The sequence below is a fragment of the Geotrypetes seraphini genome, chromosome 8 (assembly GCF_902459505.1).
Source record: "Geotrypetes seraphini chromosome 8, aGeoSer1.1, whole genome shotgun sequence".
Taxonomy (NCBI): Eukaryota; Metazoa; Chordata; class Amphibia; order Gymnophiona; family Dermophiidae; genus Geotrypetes; species Geotrypetes seraphini.
Genome location: NC_047091.1, coordinates 129261352 through 129275817, shown reverse-complemented (window position 1 = coordinate 129275817; position 14466 = coordinate 129261352). Strand labels below are relative to the sequence as shown.

Below are 14466 nucleotides of genomic sequence, written 5' to 3'. Positions count from 1 at the left end.
AAGAGAGCGCTATTACGTAAATGTTCTTCCCTCTCGTGCGGGTTCATGAACTTGAAGTGCTCTACTCCTCCTCGTAGTGTGGAGACGCTCTGTTCTGTTAAAGACTCTCTGCTCTGGAGAGTGGCGACGCTCTAGCCCTGGCGGTTTTCTCTAACTATTCATGGCGGCATCAGACTCTGAAAGTAGTGAAGATTTGGGCCCTTTTCGGGAGGCGGTATGGGAGCCGCCGAGCAGTTCGAGTAAGGAAGCAACGCTAGGGGAAACAAGTGCCTGAGGAAGGGGTTTGGGGCATTATGGGTCCAGTCTCGTTATAAAAAGGATTGGATTTAGGGCTGATTCATCAGGGACTTTAGTTGAGACTCTTACTTGTGCTGTGGTGCGATAGGGGTTCCATCAAGCTCAGCAATCTGACTGAAAATAGCTGGTCTAGGTCTCGAGTACCTAGCAGGTTCCCATAGAATCGGGTGTTCATGGCCCCTGTTAAACAACAAGGTATTTAAATGAGTCATATTTTTATTATTCTTTCCAAACAATAGAAGTTGGAAAGAATTATACAAAGGGGTTAAGAGAAATAAGTCTCCACCCCCCCCCCCCAAAAAAAAAAAAAAATAGTTCTATGTATTTTTCTAGGACAAGGCGTGAAACTTGGAAATTGTAGGGTTTCTTCCTGTTCCCAGCTCTTATCCCAACTGCCCCACTCCAAAAAGACTAACTCCACAACTGTCCTAGTTGCAAAATTCACTTCTCGGCAACTGCTTCCCTCCCCGATCTTCCCCATCTTCAAAAACTTGTTCCCCTGCAACTGCCCCACCCTAAAAAAACTATACTGTACATGTACAGTACATACATATACTGACACTTGCATACTTACGAACACACATATGCACAAAGAGGGTTGAAAAGAATTCCTTGAGCTATGCTTTGCATGATTTCCCTATATGTTCTTGCATTCCTTTACACTTAATATTCTGTTCTTATTTCAAAATGTGATTGAAGTCGAGAACACATACATAAAATCCATAGCTATACTATGCAATACATAAAGATTCTTAATCCCTCATCTTTCCTATCTCTTAGTAAATCATGCACTTATTGGTCACCATACAGATTACTATAATATTTTGTATGTTGACCTTCATATCTGTTTGCAATTTAGTGCACTTGGGGCAATTAATTATTCCTAAATATATGTTTGGGTGATCTTCCAAAAAGACCATACTTGAACTCCAGCTTCAAGTACCATTCTTGTGCAACAGGACTGGTAGTCTTGACCATCAGGTTAAATCCCCATTATGTATGATAACCTACTGGCCACCAGAGCAGCGAAACTTGACCGACAACTCACCAATCTGCTGACTTCAACCACAGACTACAAAACCTTCAAAAAAGAAACAAAAACCGGCCAGGGATACCCAAAAACGTAGAAAAGAATTCTTGTTGAAACCTGGGGTTCTGGCCATAGGCGCGACATTTTACTTACATCATTCTTGTAAATGTGTAGTGAGTTATTCTTCTCAAAAGTATGTATTTTTTGAGCCTGCTCAATTGACAACTTTCCTATCACTGTCACGACTGGAGAAGGAAAAAGATAAGATCTAAAAGCCCAATATTAGAAATTGTAATGAGGTGATTAAGTCAACTTGATCTCAGTCAAGTCAGCCATTGTATTCCTCATTAATTTTTCTTTATTCCGTTAAGTTTAATCTTGGAATCCATTAATTGGGGACTAGAGCTAAGTTTAAGCATATATATATATATATATAGTCTATTTAAATAATTTTCATAATATTATTATTTCATGCTTAAAGCTTTCTGTACAAGTTGATTGTTTAAATATGAAAATGATAAATAAAAAAAACCCAAAAACCCTACTCTTCAAAAAATATATAAAACCAATATAACACAACCAAACATGTTCTGAACTCCTTCTTCAATTACCAACTACTCCTTAGCAAATTAGAAAATGTTCAAACTCTTCCTTAAGTACTTCTTAATATCCTAACAATATGTTTGTCTTATTATCATAACAATTCTTATGTAATCCGCCTTGAACCGCAAGGTAAAGGCAGAATAGAAATCACAAATGTAATGTAATGTATCGCTTGGTAGACTGGTATAGTCCTTACGAATGGGTTATATGCCTCACTGCTACCAGCAAGTGGAGACTGAGCACAAACTTGTATATCAGGCTAGAATCTGCCTAGCAACTCAGTCTTCCTCAGTCTCAGTTAAAGCAGGTGGTAAGACTTATTTGGCTCCCCTCTTAGTACTGTTGGAATTTTGTTTTGGACCCCTGGGTTCCCTTTTTGTGCCAGATAGAGCTTGGACGGGTCCTGTTTTGGGGTCCGTCCAACCTCGGGGGTGTTAAACTCAGTGGGTCTCATGCTGGGTCCCTCCCCCTCCTTCCTCCACCTCCCCATATTTTTGTAGAGGTGCCTCAGCCGGCTTTGAGAGCCGTGGAGTCTGTTCTGAAAAAAAAAAGACAAAATCCTGAGGTGAGCCAGTCTAAAGAGCTCATTTCCCTTTAAAAATGCCTTTTTACTGTATTTTCTCATCTAACCGACACTTTTCTTTCAACTAGGGTAGTTTTCAGCACAATGAGCACTTTTAAAGGAAAAAAAATGCTCATTGTGCTCCAGATGCGAGGTACTCATGGCCGGCTTGGGTAAGCGTTGTGCAGGCCGGAGCGGTCAAGTAGCCTCATTGGTAGCGGATGCCGGCGGCCAGAGCACCCCACCCACCGCATGTACCTTGCGAAGGATTCCCTTACTGCCGGAGCGGCTGGGGATTACCTTTTCATGTTGGTCGGTGCCTCAGCGTCAGGAAAGTCCCAGGCTTTTCAGACACGACAGGCGGGAACCTCCTCCTTCATTTCTGTTACCTCAGGTGACCTTCCCCCTGTTCTGGAAATACAGGAGCAAGGTATGGCAGGGTCCCCTGCTGGGGTAGGGAATCTCTTGGAGCCGCCAGGGGTTTTTCCCCCTGAATTTATGTTAGCACTTTGTAAAGCTTATGTGCTGGCGGCTGGAGGTTCTGTGTCCGCTCTGTTGGGGTCTCGTGGGGGGGGTTGCCCTCGACATCTTCCCCTTTGAAGCCCCGCAAAGAGGCAGTTTTGTCCCCCTCTATTCCTCTCTCTCATCCAAACGCCCAAGGATCTTTTGGGATGAGGATTTTTGCCCAGAGGAGCAAGATGTTATTGATGAGGACCTGGACCCTTGGGGAAATTTCCAGGATCCTCTTGGGGGGTCAGATTCTGCCAGCGAAAGGTTCAAGCACCCCCCAGCTGGTGAAGATGCGTTTGTGGTGCGTATTTTTTAGCTGGAAGAGCTTCATGAGTTAATTTTTCAGGTCTCCTCAGTTTTGCACTTTGAGGACACTGTGTTGGAGCCCCCATGTACGGTGGACCCCTTGCATAAGGGGATCCGCTCTGCTTCCCACTCTTTTCCTATGCATCAGGATATTCAGGATATTATGCTCGCAGAGTGGCAGGTGCCGGAAGCTCTCTTTCGTTTTGTGCACTCCACGGAAGTCGCCTGTAGTGGACGCGGTAATCTCAGCCATCTCTAAGAGGCATACCATGCCTGTTGAGGGCGGTACAGCCTTGAAGGACCTGGAGGAGCGTGAGTTGGAGTCCCTCCTTAAACAGAGTTTTGATGTGACAGCTCTGGCGGTACAAGCAGTGATGTGTGGTGGGCTGGTGTTGCTCAAGCGCGAGGTGGCAAAGATTGAATTGGGTGCTTATTATCTTTCAGATACCATGTATGACCTCTTGAGAGCTTCTGTCAAGTTGTTGGTGTTTGCAGTGGCAGCTCGCTGGACTCAGCGTCCACAGCTAAGTTGACAAAGTTTCCTTTTAAGGGATTTTTCTTGTTTGGTGAGGACCTGGACAGGTCACTGACTGTAAAGTGCCTCGTTTGCCTGAGGATAGGCCTAGGCCGCTGGCCCGAGGTGGCGCTGCATGTGGTTTCCGCCATTGTCGAGGGGCTGCCTCTTTTCAGTCCCCTGGGCTCTCTAAAGGCAGGTTCTTCCAATGCATGCAGTCCTTTCGTGGGGCCTGCCGGGGTGCAGGTAGTGCCCCTGCCGCCCAATGACTCCTTGCTGGCGCCCATCTTGGTTCCGGTGGGCACCCGGCTGAGGGATTTTTATCCAAAGTGGGCAGACATCACGTACGATCAATGGGTTCTGGAGGTGATTCGGGACAGTTATGCTCTGGATTTTGCCTTTCCTTGCCAGACCGTTTTCTCGCTTCTCCCTCGCAGGTGGCGTGGAAGCAGCAGGCCTTTCGCCAGACCCTTCAAAGATTGTTTGATCTCCACTTGGTGGTTCCAGTTACCCCGCAGGAGTGGGGCACAGGTTGGTACTTGATTTACTTTGTGGTGCCAAAGAAAAAAAGGACCTTTTGGCCCATCCTGGATTTTAAGGGGGTCAACAGGGCTCTCTTCACGTGCCTTCCTTCCGCATGGCAACTCTGTGGTCTGCGAATCTGGCGGTTCAGCTGGGTGAGTTTCTAACTTCTCTAGATCTGACCGAGGCCTACTTGCACATTCCTATTCGGGCCTCCCATCATTGCTTCTTGCGCTTTGAGATCTTGGGGTAGCATTATCAGTTCTGTGCACTTCCCTTTGGTCTGGCCATGACTCTGTGGACGTTCACCAAGGTGATGGTGGTCGTTGTGGCGGCATTGCGCAAAGAGGGCATTCTAGTTCATCCCTACCTGGACGACTGGTTGATTCAAGCAAAGTCGTTACAGGAGAGCACCCGGATCATGGCTCGGGTGGTGGAGTTTTTGCAGTCGCTGGGATGGTAGTCAACCTTGCCAAGAGCCGGCTGTCTTCCTCTCAGTGCCTGAAGTATCTAGGTATGCTGTTCGACACCTTCTTGGGGAAGGTCTTCCTTCTGGAGGCCCGGGTAAGCAAATTGCAATCTCAGATTCGCCTGCTTATGGCGTCCCGGTGTCCTCAGGCGCAGGATTTCCTCCAAGTCTTGGTGTCGATGGCAGCTTCCCTCTATGTAGTGAGGTGGACGCGGGCCCACATGCATCCTCTTCAGAATGCTCTTCTTTGGAGGTGGTCGCCTCAGAGGCACAGTCTGGATCACCCTGTTCCGCTTCTAGGCTTAGCTCGGGGCAGTCTTCGGTGGTGGCTCCAGACCCCCCATCTTGTACAAGGGGCGAGTCTGGATCTGCCGCAATGGTACAAGCTCTATCGCCGGGATAGGTCAGGTCAGAAAGGAGGAGGAATAGCCCTATACGTAAAAGAAAGCATACAATCGACAAGAATGGACACAGCGGAGATGATCAACAAACTGGAATCGCTATGGGTTAAAATACCGGGTAGGAAAGGGCATGAAATAAAGATGGGCCTATACTATCGTCCACCCGGGCAAACCGGAGATAGCGATAAAGAAATGGATGCCGAGATGAAGCGAGAATGCAAAAGCGGTTACACAGTTGTTATGGGAGACTTCAACTATCCTGGGATAGACTGGAGTCTTGGAAGCTCAAGATGCGCTAGGGAGACAGAATTCCTGGAGGCTATACAAGATTGCTTCATGGAGCAGCTTGTTAGAGAACCGACGAGAGGAAATGCCACTCTGGATTTAATCCTAAATGGACTAAGGGGACCTGCAAAGGAAGTGGAAGTAGTGGGACCGTTGGGAAACAGTGATCATAATATGATCAAGTTCAAGGTTGAAGTAGGCATACCGAACGGAAAGAGAACCATAGCGACATCTTTCAACTTCAGGAAAGGAAACTATGAAGCAATGAGGGAAATGGTAAGGAAGAAACTTAGGAACACTTCCAAAAAATGGCAAACAGTAGAACATGCCTGGTCTTTTTTCAAAGACACAGTGAGCGAGGCACAAAATCTGCACATCCCCAGATTCAGAAAGGGGTGCAAAAAGGGTCGAACAAAAGACCCAGTATGGATGACTAAAATAGTGAAGGAAGCGATAGGCAATAAGAAAAATTCATTTAGGGAATGGAAAAAGGACAAAACTGAAGGGAACCAGAAGGAGCACAGGAAGTATCAAAAAGAATGTCACCGTGTGGTTCGAAAAGCCAAAAGAGAGTATGAAGAGAGGCTAGCCAGGGAGGCGCGAAATTTCAAACCGTTCTTCAGATATGTTAAAGGGAAACAGCCAGCTAGGGAGGAGGTAGGACCGCTGGACGAAGGAGACAGGAAGGGAGCGGTGAAGGAGGAGAAAGAAGTCGCAGAAAGACTCAACATGTTCTTCTCGTCTGTATTTACAAACGAAGACACAACCAACATACCGGAACCTGAACAAATATTCAATGGAAATCAAGCAGAAAAATTAACATCCATGGAAGTGAGCCTTGATGATGTACACAGGCAGATAGAAAAACTTAAAACTGACAAATCCCCGGGTCCGGACGGAATCCATCCCAGGGTTCTGAAGGAATTAAAGGAGGAGATAGCGGAACTACTGCAGCAAATATGCAACCTATCCTTGAAAACAGGCATGATCCCGGAGGATTGGAAGATAGCCAATGTCACGCCCATCTTTAAAAAGGGATCAAGAGGTGACCCAGGAAATTACAGACCAGTGAGTTTGACCTCGGTTCCGGGGAAACTGACGGAAGCACTGATTAAAGAACACATCGATGAACATCTGGAAAGAAACGAACTTTTGAAAACAACCCAACATGGTTTCTGCAGGGGGAGATCGTGCCTAACGAACTTATTGCACTTCTTCGAAGGAATTAACAAACGGATGGACAGAGGAGACCCCATAGACATCATATACCTTGATTTCCAAAAAGCCTTTGACAAGGTGCCTCACGAACGTCTACTCCGGAAACTGAAGAACCATGGAGTGGACGGAGACGTACATAGATGGATCAGAAACTGGTTGGCGGGTAGGAAACAGAGGGTAGGGGTGAAGGGCCACTACTCGGACTGGATGGGGGTCACGAGTGGTGTTCCGCAGGGCTCAGTGCTCGGGCCGCTGCTATTTAATATATTCATAAATGATCTAGAAACAGGCACGAAGTGTGAGATAATAAAATTTGCGGACGATACAAAACTATTTAGTGGAGCTGGGGCTAAAGAGGAATGCGAAGAATTGCAAAGGGACTTGAACAAATTGGGGGAATGGGCGGCGAGATGGCAGATGAAGTTCAACGTTGAGAAATGTAAAGTATTGCATGTTGGAAACAGAAACCCGAGGTACAACTATACGATGGGAGGGATATTATTGAATGAGAGCAACCAAGAAAGGGACTTGGGGGTAATGGTGGACATGACAATGAAGCCGACGGCACAGTGCGCAACAGCCGCTAAGAAAGCAAATAGAATGCTAGGCATAATCAAGAAGGGTATTACAACAAGGACAAAAGAAGTTATCCTGCCATTGTATCGGGCGATGGTGCGCCCGCATCTGGAATACTGCGTCCAATATTGGTCTCCGTACCTTAGGAAGGATATGGCGTTACTCGAGAGGGTTCAGAGGAGAGCGACACGCTTGATAAAAGGGATGGAAAACCTCTCATACGCTGAGAGATTGGAGAAACTGGGTCTCTTTTCCCTGGAGAAGAGGAGACTTAGAGGGGATATGATAGAGACTTATAAGATCATGAAGGGCATAGAGAGAGTAGATAAGGACAGATTCTTCAAACTTTCGAAAAATAAAAGAACAAGAGGACACTTGGAAAAGTTGAAAGGGGACAGATTTAAAACGAATGCTAGGAAGTTCTTCTTTACCCAACGAGTGGTGGACACCTGGAATGCGCTTCCAGAGGGAGTAATAGGGCAGAGTACAGTACAGGGGTTTAAGAAAGGATTGGACAATTTCCTGCTGGAAAAGGGGATAGAGGGGTATAAATAGAGGATTACTGCACAGGTCCTGGACCTGTTGGGCCGCCGCGTGAGCGGACTGCTGGGCATGATGGACCTCAGGTCTGACCCAGCAGAGGCATTGCTTATGTTCTTATATGTTCTTATGTTCACGGTTGCCAGTCTTCTCAGTTGGGGAGCTCAGTGTCTAGGTCACTCAGCTCAGGGCACCTGGTCCACGGAGGAGGCTTCTTGGTCGGTCAATATCTTCGAGACCAGAGCCATCCATCTGGCGTTGCTAGCCTTCCAGTCCTTTCTGATGGGCAAGTCAGTCAGGGTTCTGTCGGACAATGCCATGGCGGTGGCCTATGTCAATCATCAGGGGGGCACCAGGAGCACTTTGGTGACACAGGAGGCGACTCTGCTCATGGTCTGCGTGGAGTTACACCTTCAAGAAATATCAGCTTCCCACATAGCCAGAGTGGAGAATGTTCAAGCGGACTTTCTCAGTCGTCCTGTGCTAGATCCCAGTTTTGGGGTCAGCCCCTGATGGCCACAAGTGTCAACGCCAAAACACCCCGTTTCTTCAGTCATCGCAGAGACGGTCAGGCTGAGGGCCTGGATGCTCTGGTTCAACCATGGCCAACAGAGAGGCTGTTTTATGTGTTCCCTCCGTGGCCATTACTGGACAGAGTTCTCCACATAATTCGCCATCCAGGCCTCGTGGTTCTGGTGGCTCTGGATTGGCCTCGATGCCCTTGGTACGTGGATCTGGTGGTGCATCTGGTGGCGGATCCTCTTCCTCTGCTTCTCTTGGACGACCTTCTGACTCAGGGCCCCATTCCAATGTTCTATCTTATGGCTTGGCTCTTGAAAGGGGTCGCCTAGATAAGAAGGGGTATTCAGATAAAGTGATCTCAACTCTATTGGGGTCCTGGAGGCTGTACACTTCTCGGGCTTATGTGAGGGTTTGGCGTCTCTTTGAGAAGTGGTGTGATGCGTGTGGAGTGGTCTCTTTTCGCGCTTCCCTGCCTAAAATCTTACAGTTTTTGCAGGATGGCCTGGACAGGGGACTGGCTTGGTCTTCTCTCCAGGTTCAGCTTGCGGCCTTGTCAGCCTTTCGTGGATTGTTGAAAGATCAGCGTGTGACTGCCATTCCTGATATTTGCAAGGCTGCAGTTTGGTCTTCTCTGCATTCCCAGCCAGGCAAGCACGTGGGAGCGGCGAGAGAGTGCTTGCAGGGAGCGAGGGCAGGCAGGCAGGCTGAACCAGTGAGAGAGGCTCTTAGCAGCGGCGAGAGGAGCAGAGTACATACGGAGAGGCGGAGGAAGGGGCGGAGAGAGTGCAGGGAGGCGGAGAAAGGGGCAGAGAGCTCACGGAGAGGAGGAGAAGGCGGAGAAAGGGAGCGGAGAGCATACGGGAGTGGAGGAGACAGAGAAAGGATCAGAAAAAGCAGCGGAGGAGCTTACAAGGGACGGAGGAGGCAAAGCAGGGGAGCGGAGAGAAGCGCTGAAATCGCCAGAGTCGGAGGAGGAGGCGGACGGGACGCGCTGGTAACTCCGCCCACCCCCCCGACGTCACAGCAGATCCCCCCCCCCCATAAAAGGGCTCGAGCCAACGGCGCGCGGCCGTTCGGCGCGTGGCAAAGGCGCTCGCCTTAGCGAGAGCGCCTTTGCAAAGGGCATCAAGGAAGGGCCATCAATTTCAGCTGGTCTCTAAAATCCTACAACTAGCTAATTTACCAATCAACTTCAATCTTTCCTTCTTCCAGGTCTTTCAACTCTCTACTCCTACCTAACCAACAAGCACACCTAACAGGTGGACCACACCAACCACTCTATTCTAACAGGCAGACCACGCTATCATCTATCCTCTAATATTTAATAATATTTAAATTAGTCTGTCCTCTCTAGCTCACAACAGGCAACCTATCAATTAACACACTAATATATCCCTCTGACCTAAACAAACTAACTAATTTATCCCTCCAACCTCAACACATTCTGACCAACACCTAACAGCCCCCATTCTAACATATCTATTAAAAAAAAAAAAAAAAGATAAATAATAATAAAAAACCTTTATATATGGCAAGCAGAACTAGAGGCAGCAAGACTTCAGTCAAGACAGGCAGCTCAGTCACCGAGAGTACCCAGGGGATGGCTACGGTCTTCGTACAGATAGAAGGGGAGCCTGGACAGAGGGCAGAGGTCTCTGTACAGACCGAAGCCATCCCCTCAAAGATGTCTTCAGTCTCCACTCAGACGGAACCAATTGATCAGCCAGAGGAAAGCCGCCTGCTAGAGCTGAGGAGTCTGAGAGAAGAGATTCAACGCTTAAGGAGCATCCGTGATGACGAGACCTTCATCGACTGAATAATCCAGGAACTGTCTCAGATCACCGAACGAGAGCCTGACAAGACCATCCTTGAGACACCCAAAGCTTCCAGAACCTCAGACTTGAATCCAACCATCGGAATTCAGGAGGTCACTGGAGACGCTGATTCCTGGCAGCTGGTGACTTCCTCCACAGGAAAACGCAGAAAACCTAATTCTGTTTCTCTCTCTCACATACAGGGCAGCTCTACATCGACACCACATATCCCCCTTAAGAACAGATACCAGCTGCTACAGGAAGGTCCTGACAATGAGGTACAAGAAGTGGTTGAGCAGACGGTTCCGGTTCCAGAGTACACAGGTCGGCCCACCCCTAGGAAGCGCAGAGTTGTGGTCATCGGGGATTCACTGCTAAGGGGCACCGAGGGACCAATTTGTAGACCAGATCTGCAATCAAGAGAGGTCTGCTGTTTACCGGGGGCCAGGATCCGGGATGTAACTGGTAGCCTGAGCAGACTCATCAAGCCCGAAGATCACTTCCCTATGATTCTCATCCACGTCGGAACCAACGACACTGCTAGGGGCACCCCGGAGAGCATACCTGAAGACTTCAGAGCCCTGGGAGAGAAGCTGAGGAGGATGGATGCGCAGGTGGTCTTCTCCTCGATCCTCCCAGTGAGGGGCAAGGGCAGTGCCAGGGAGGATCGAGTCCGGAGGGTGAACGACTGGCTGCAGGAATGGTGCAAGGAGATGAACTTTGGGTTCCTGCACCACGGAGAGGCACTGCAAGGACTGCTGGGACCAGACGGGTTACACCTGACCAAGAGGGGGGAAGAACGTCCTTGGACACCGTCTAGCCCGCCTACTACACAGGGCTTTAAACTAGGTAAGTTGGGGGAGGGTACGGGCTACCAATACTCTTTAGAGTCTGAACTAAGTAAACACTACATTTCTGGGATACATTACAATTCTGGGTCTAGGGGGAGTACACATAGCTATTCTGGGTCTAGAGGGAGTACACACTGTAATTCTGGGACCAGCGAGAGTGCATACGCTGCAAATTGCACTAAAGGAGCTCAAGTAGCCCAAACGGGAATACCCCCACAGGGTACACACATTACCGAGTCTGAGATAGGAGCACACTGTAGTCATGGGGAGTCCGGGATAGGTACACGCTGTAACTCTGGGTCTAGGGAGTGTAAGAGACACGCGAAAAATACTAATGGTGTCCTAGTTGATAAAGAGGGATTGTCCCCATTGAGATATAACAAACACACAACATGGAGGGCTATGTACGTCAATGCCCACAGTCTGGGAAACAAGATCCTAGACTTGGAAACAGAAATGAGGAATGCCGACCTGGATGTGGTGGCGATATCTGAGACCTGGCTCACAGACTCCCACGGGTGGGACATGGTCATACCAGGTTACAACTTGCTTCGCCGGGACAGGGAGGGCAAAATGGGAGGTGGGGTAGCATTATATACTAAAGATGACATTAAGGTCACCAGAATCACAGATGTATAGTACACTGGGGAATCCCTTTGGGTAAATTTGGCCAGAGGGAAGGATAAATGCCTGTATCTTGGCGTAGTATACAGACCCCCAAGACATCAAGAAGACCTAGATATGGAATTAATCAGAGATATAGAGAATATCACCTTGTGGGGGGACACAGTATTGGTAGGTGACTTCAACATGCCCGATGTGGATTGGGTCACGCTTTCCTCTGCTTCCAGCAGCAGCAGGAAGCTATTAAACTCTTTGCATGGAGCAGGACTCAGGCAACTCGTATTTGAGCCAACAAGGGATCAGGCAATTTTGGACCTGGTACTTACCAATGGAGAAAGTATCACAGAGGTCTCGGTGGGTGAAACTTTGGCCTCCAGTGACCACAATATGATATGGTTCAATCTCAGGAAAGGTTTCACGAAATCTACCACACTGACCAAGGTTCTCAAGTTCAAGGACACAAACTTCCAAGACATGGGAGACTTCGTTCACCAGGCGCTACAAATCCAAGCAGACACCAACAGCGTGGAGGAAATGTGGTCAACTTTGAAAACCACCATACAGGAAGCAACCAACCGCTATGTTAAATCAGTAAGCAAACGGAGTAGGAACAACAAGCCACAGTGGTTCTCTACGGAGATCTCGGACCTCATCAAAGAGAAGAAAAAAGCATTCATCTCTTACAAACAATCAGGGACACAGGACTCCAGAGAAGATTATCTGACCAAGTCAAGAGCCGTCAAAGCAGCAGTTAGGGAGGCCAAATTCCGCATGGAGGAGTCTCTAGCAAAGAACATCCAGAAGGGAGATAAATCTTTCTTCAGGTATATCAGTTACAGGAAAAAGAACTCGGGCGGGATAGTACGACTCAGAAAACCAGACGGAGACTATGTAGAAACGGACTCGGAAAAAGCCCAACTGTTAAATGAATACTTCTGTTCAGTCTTCACCCGCGAGGCACCGGGAATCGGCCCTCAACCACAGACAAGGATTAAATCAGTAGACCCGTTTAGTAATTTCAAATTTACATCCAGCAGCGTCTACTGCGAGCTGTCAAAAATCAAGGTCAATAGGGCAATGGGGCCTGACAACCTACACCCTAGGGTACTCAGGGAGTTGGGTGATATCTTGGCGGAACCACTATCCGCGCTCTTCAATCTCTCCCTTAGTACAGGTAACGTCCCGATGGACTGGAAGACGGCTAACGTCATTCCACTACACAAGAAAGGCTCCAGGATAGAGATGGCAAACTACAGACCAGTGAGACTCACTTTAATAGTGAGCAAACTAATGGAAGCCCTAATCAAACGCCAATTGGATAGGATCATGGACGAGGAGAATCTACGGGATCCCCGCCAACATGGATTCACTAAGGGGAGATCCTGCCAATCCAATCTGATCAGCTTCTTTGACTGGGTGACGAGGAAGCTGGATGTTGGTGAGTCCCTGGACATCGTCTACCTGGATTTCAGCAAAGCATTTGATAGCGTGCCACACTAGGTTGCTGAGCAAGATGAGTTCTTTAGGTTTGGGCGACACATTAACCAAATGGGTTGGGAACTGGCTTGGGGGGTAGGCTTCAGAGGGTGGTGGTGAATGGCACCCCCTCCGAAATGTCGGAGGTGATAAGTGGAGTGCCACAAGGCTCCGTCCTGGGCCCGATCTTGTTCAACATCTATATAAGAGACTTGACGGAAGGACTCCGAGGTAGAATAACATTATTCGCCGATGATGCCAAACTGAGCAATGTGGTAAGCAAAAGCACAACAGACAAAAAAGCAATGGCAGATGATATGGTGCATGACTTACTTCTGCTGGAGCACTGGTCTAGGTCCTGGCAACTCAGCTTCAATGCCAAAAAATGGAAAGTCATGCACCTGGGAAGCCAAAATCCATGCAAGATTTACACCCTAAATGGCGAGATTCAGACAAGAACTGAAGCAGAAAGAGACTTAGGGGTGATTGTCGGGGAAGACATGAAGTCTGCAAACCAAGTGGAGCAAGCTTCATCCAAAGCAAGGCAAATCATAGGTTGCATACGCAGGAGTTTCGTCAGCCGTAAACCTGAAGTCATTATGCCACTGTATAGATCCATGGTGAGACCGCACCTGGAGTACTGTGTGCAATTCTGGAGGCCGCATTACCGCAAGGATGTGCTGCGACTGGAATCTGTCCAGAGAATGGCCACCAGGATGATCTCGGGACTCAAAGAGCTCCCATACGAGGAGCGGTTAGGGAAATTGCAGCTCTACTCACTCGAGGAACGTCGAGAGAGGGGAGATATGATCGAGACATTCAAGTATCTCACGGGCCGCATCGAGGTGGAAGAAGACATCTTCTTCTTCAAGGGTCCCGCGGCAACAAGGGGGCATTCATGGAAAATCAGGGGCGGGAAACTGCACAGTGACACTAGGAAGTTCTTCTTCACTGAAAGGGTGGTTGATCGCTGGAATAGTCTTCCACTTCAGGTTATTGAGGCCAGCAGTGTGCCAGATTTTAAGGCCAGATGGGATAGACATGTAGGATCTATCCGCAAAGATAGATAGGGAGGGTCACTGGAGTGGGCAGACTTGATGGGCCGTGGCCCTTATCTGCCGTCTATTTCTATGTTTCCTTTGTAAGACCATTCGTAAGGACTATACCAGTCTACCAAGCGATACAGAAGGAGAAATTAGGTTCTTACCTGCTAATTTTGTTTCTGTTAGCTTGTAGACTGATATAGTCCCCCACCCTGTCTGTTTTTGTGCAGTGATTGCGGTGTTTTGTTTTGCTCGTGTACAGATTTTGTTTTTTCTGCGGGTTCTAGAATTTCTAGGCTGGGA

At 48.2% G+C, this 14466-nt stretch overlaps 1 protein-coding gene across 2 annotated transcripts in view; it reads left to right on the top strand.

Moving 5' to 3' along the window:
* Window positions 1–7: 7 nt before the first annotated feature.
* The window catches only part of C8H12orf43 (chromosome 8 C12orf43 homolog), a 28352-nt gene continuing 13893 nt past the window's right edge, over window positions 8–14466 (top strand). Inside the window, exon 1 of one of the 2 annotated variants that reach the window (XM_033954126.1) lies at window positions 8–239. In XM_033954126.1, the coding sequence (XP_033810017.1) occupies window positions 161–239 (79 nt within the window). In that variant the 5' untranslated portion in view covers window positions 8–160. Of the gene's footprint in view, window positions 240–330; window positions 493–14466 lie in introns of those variants that run through there. The other variant, XM_033954127.1, reaches the window with a different exon arrangement.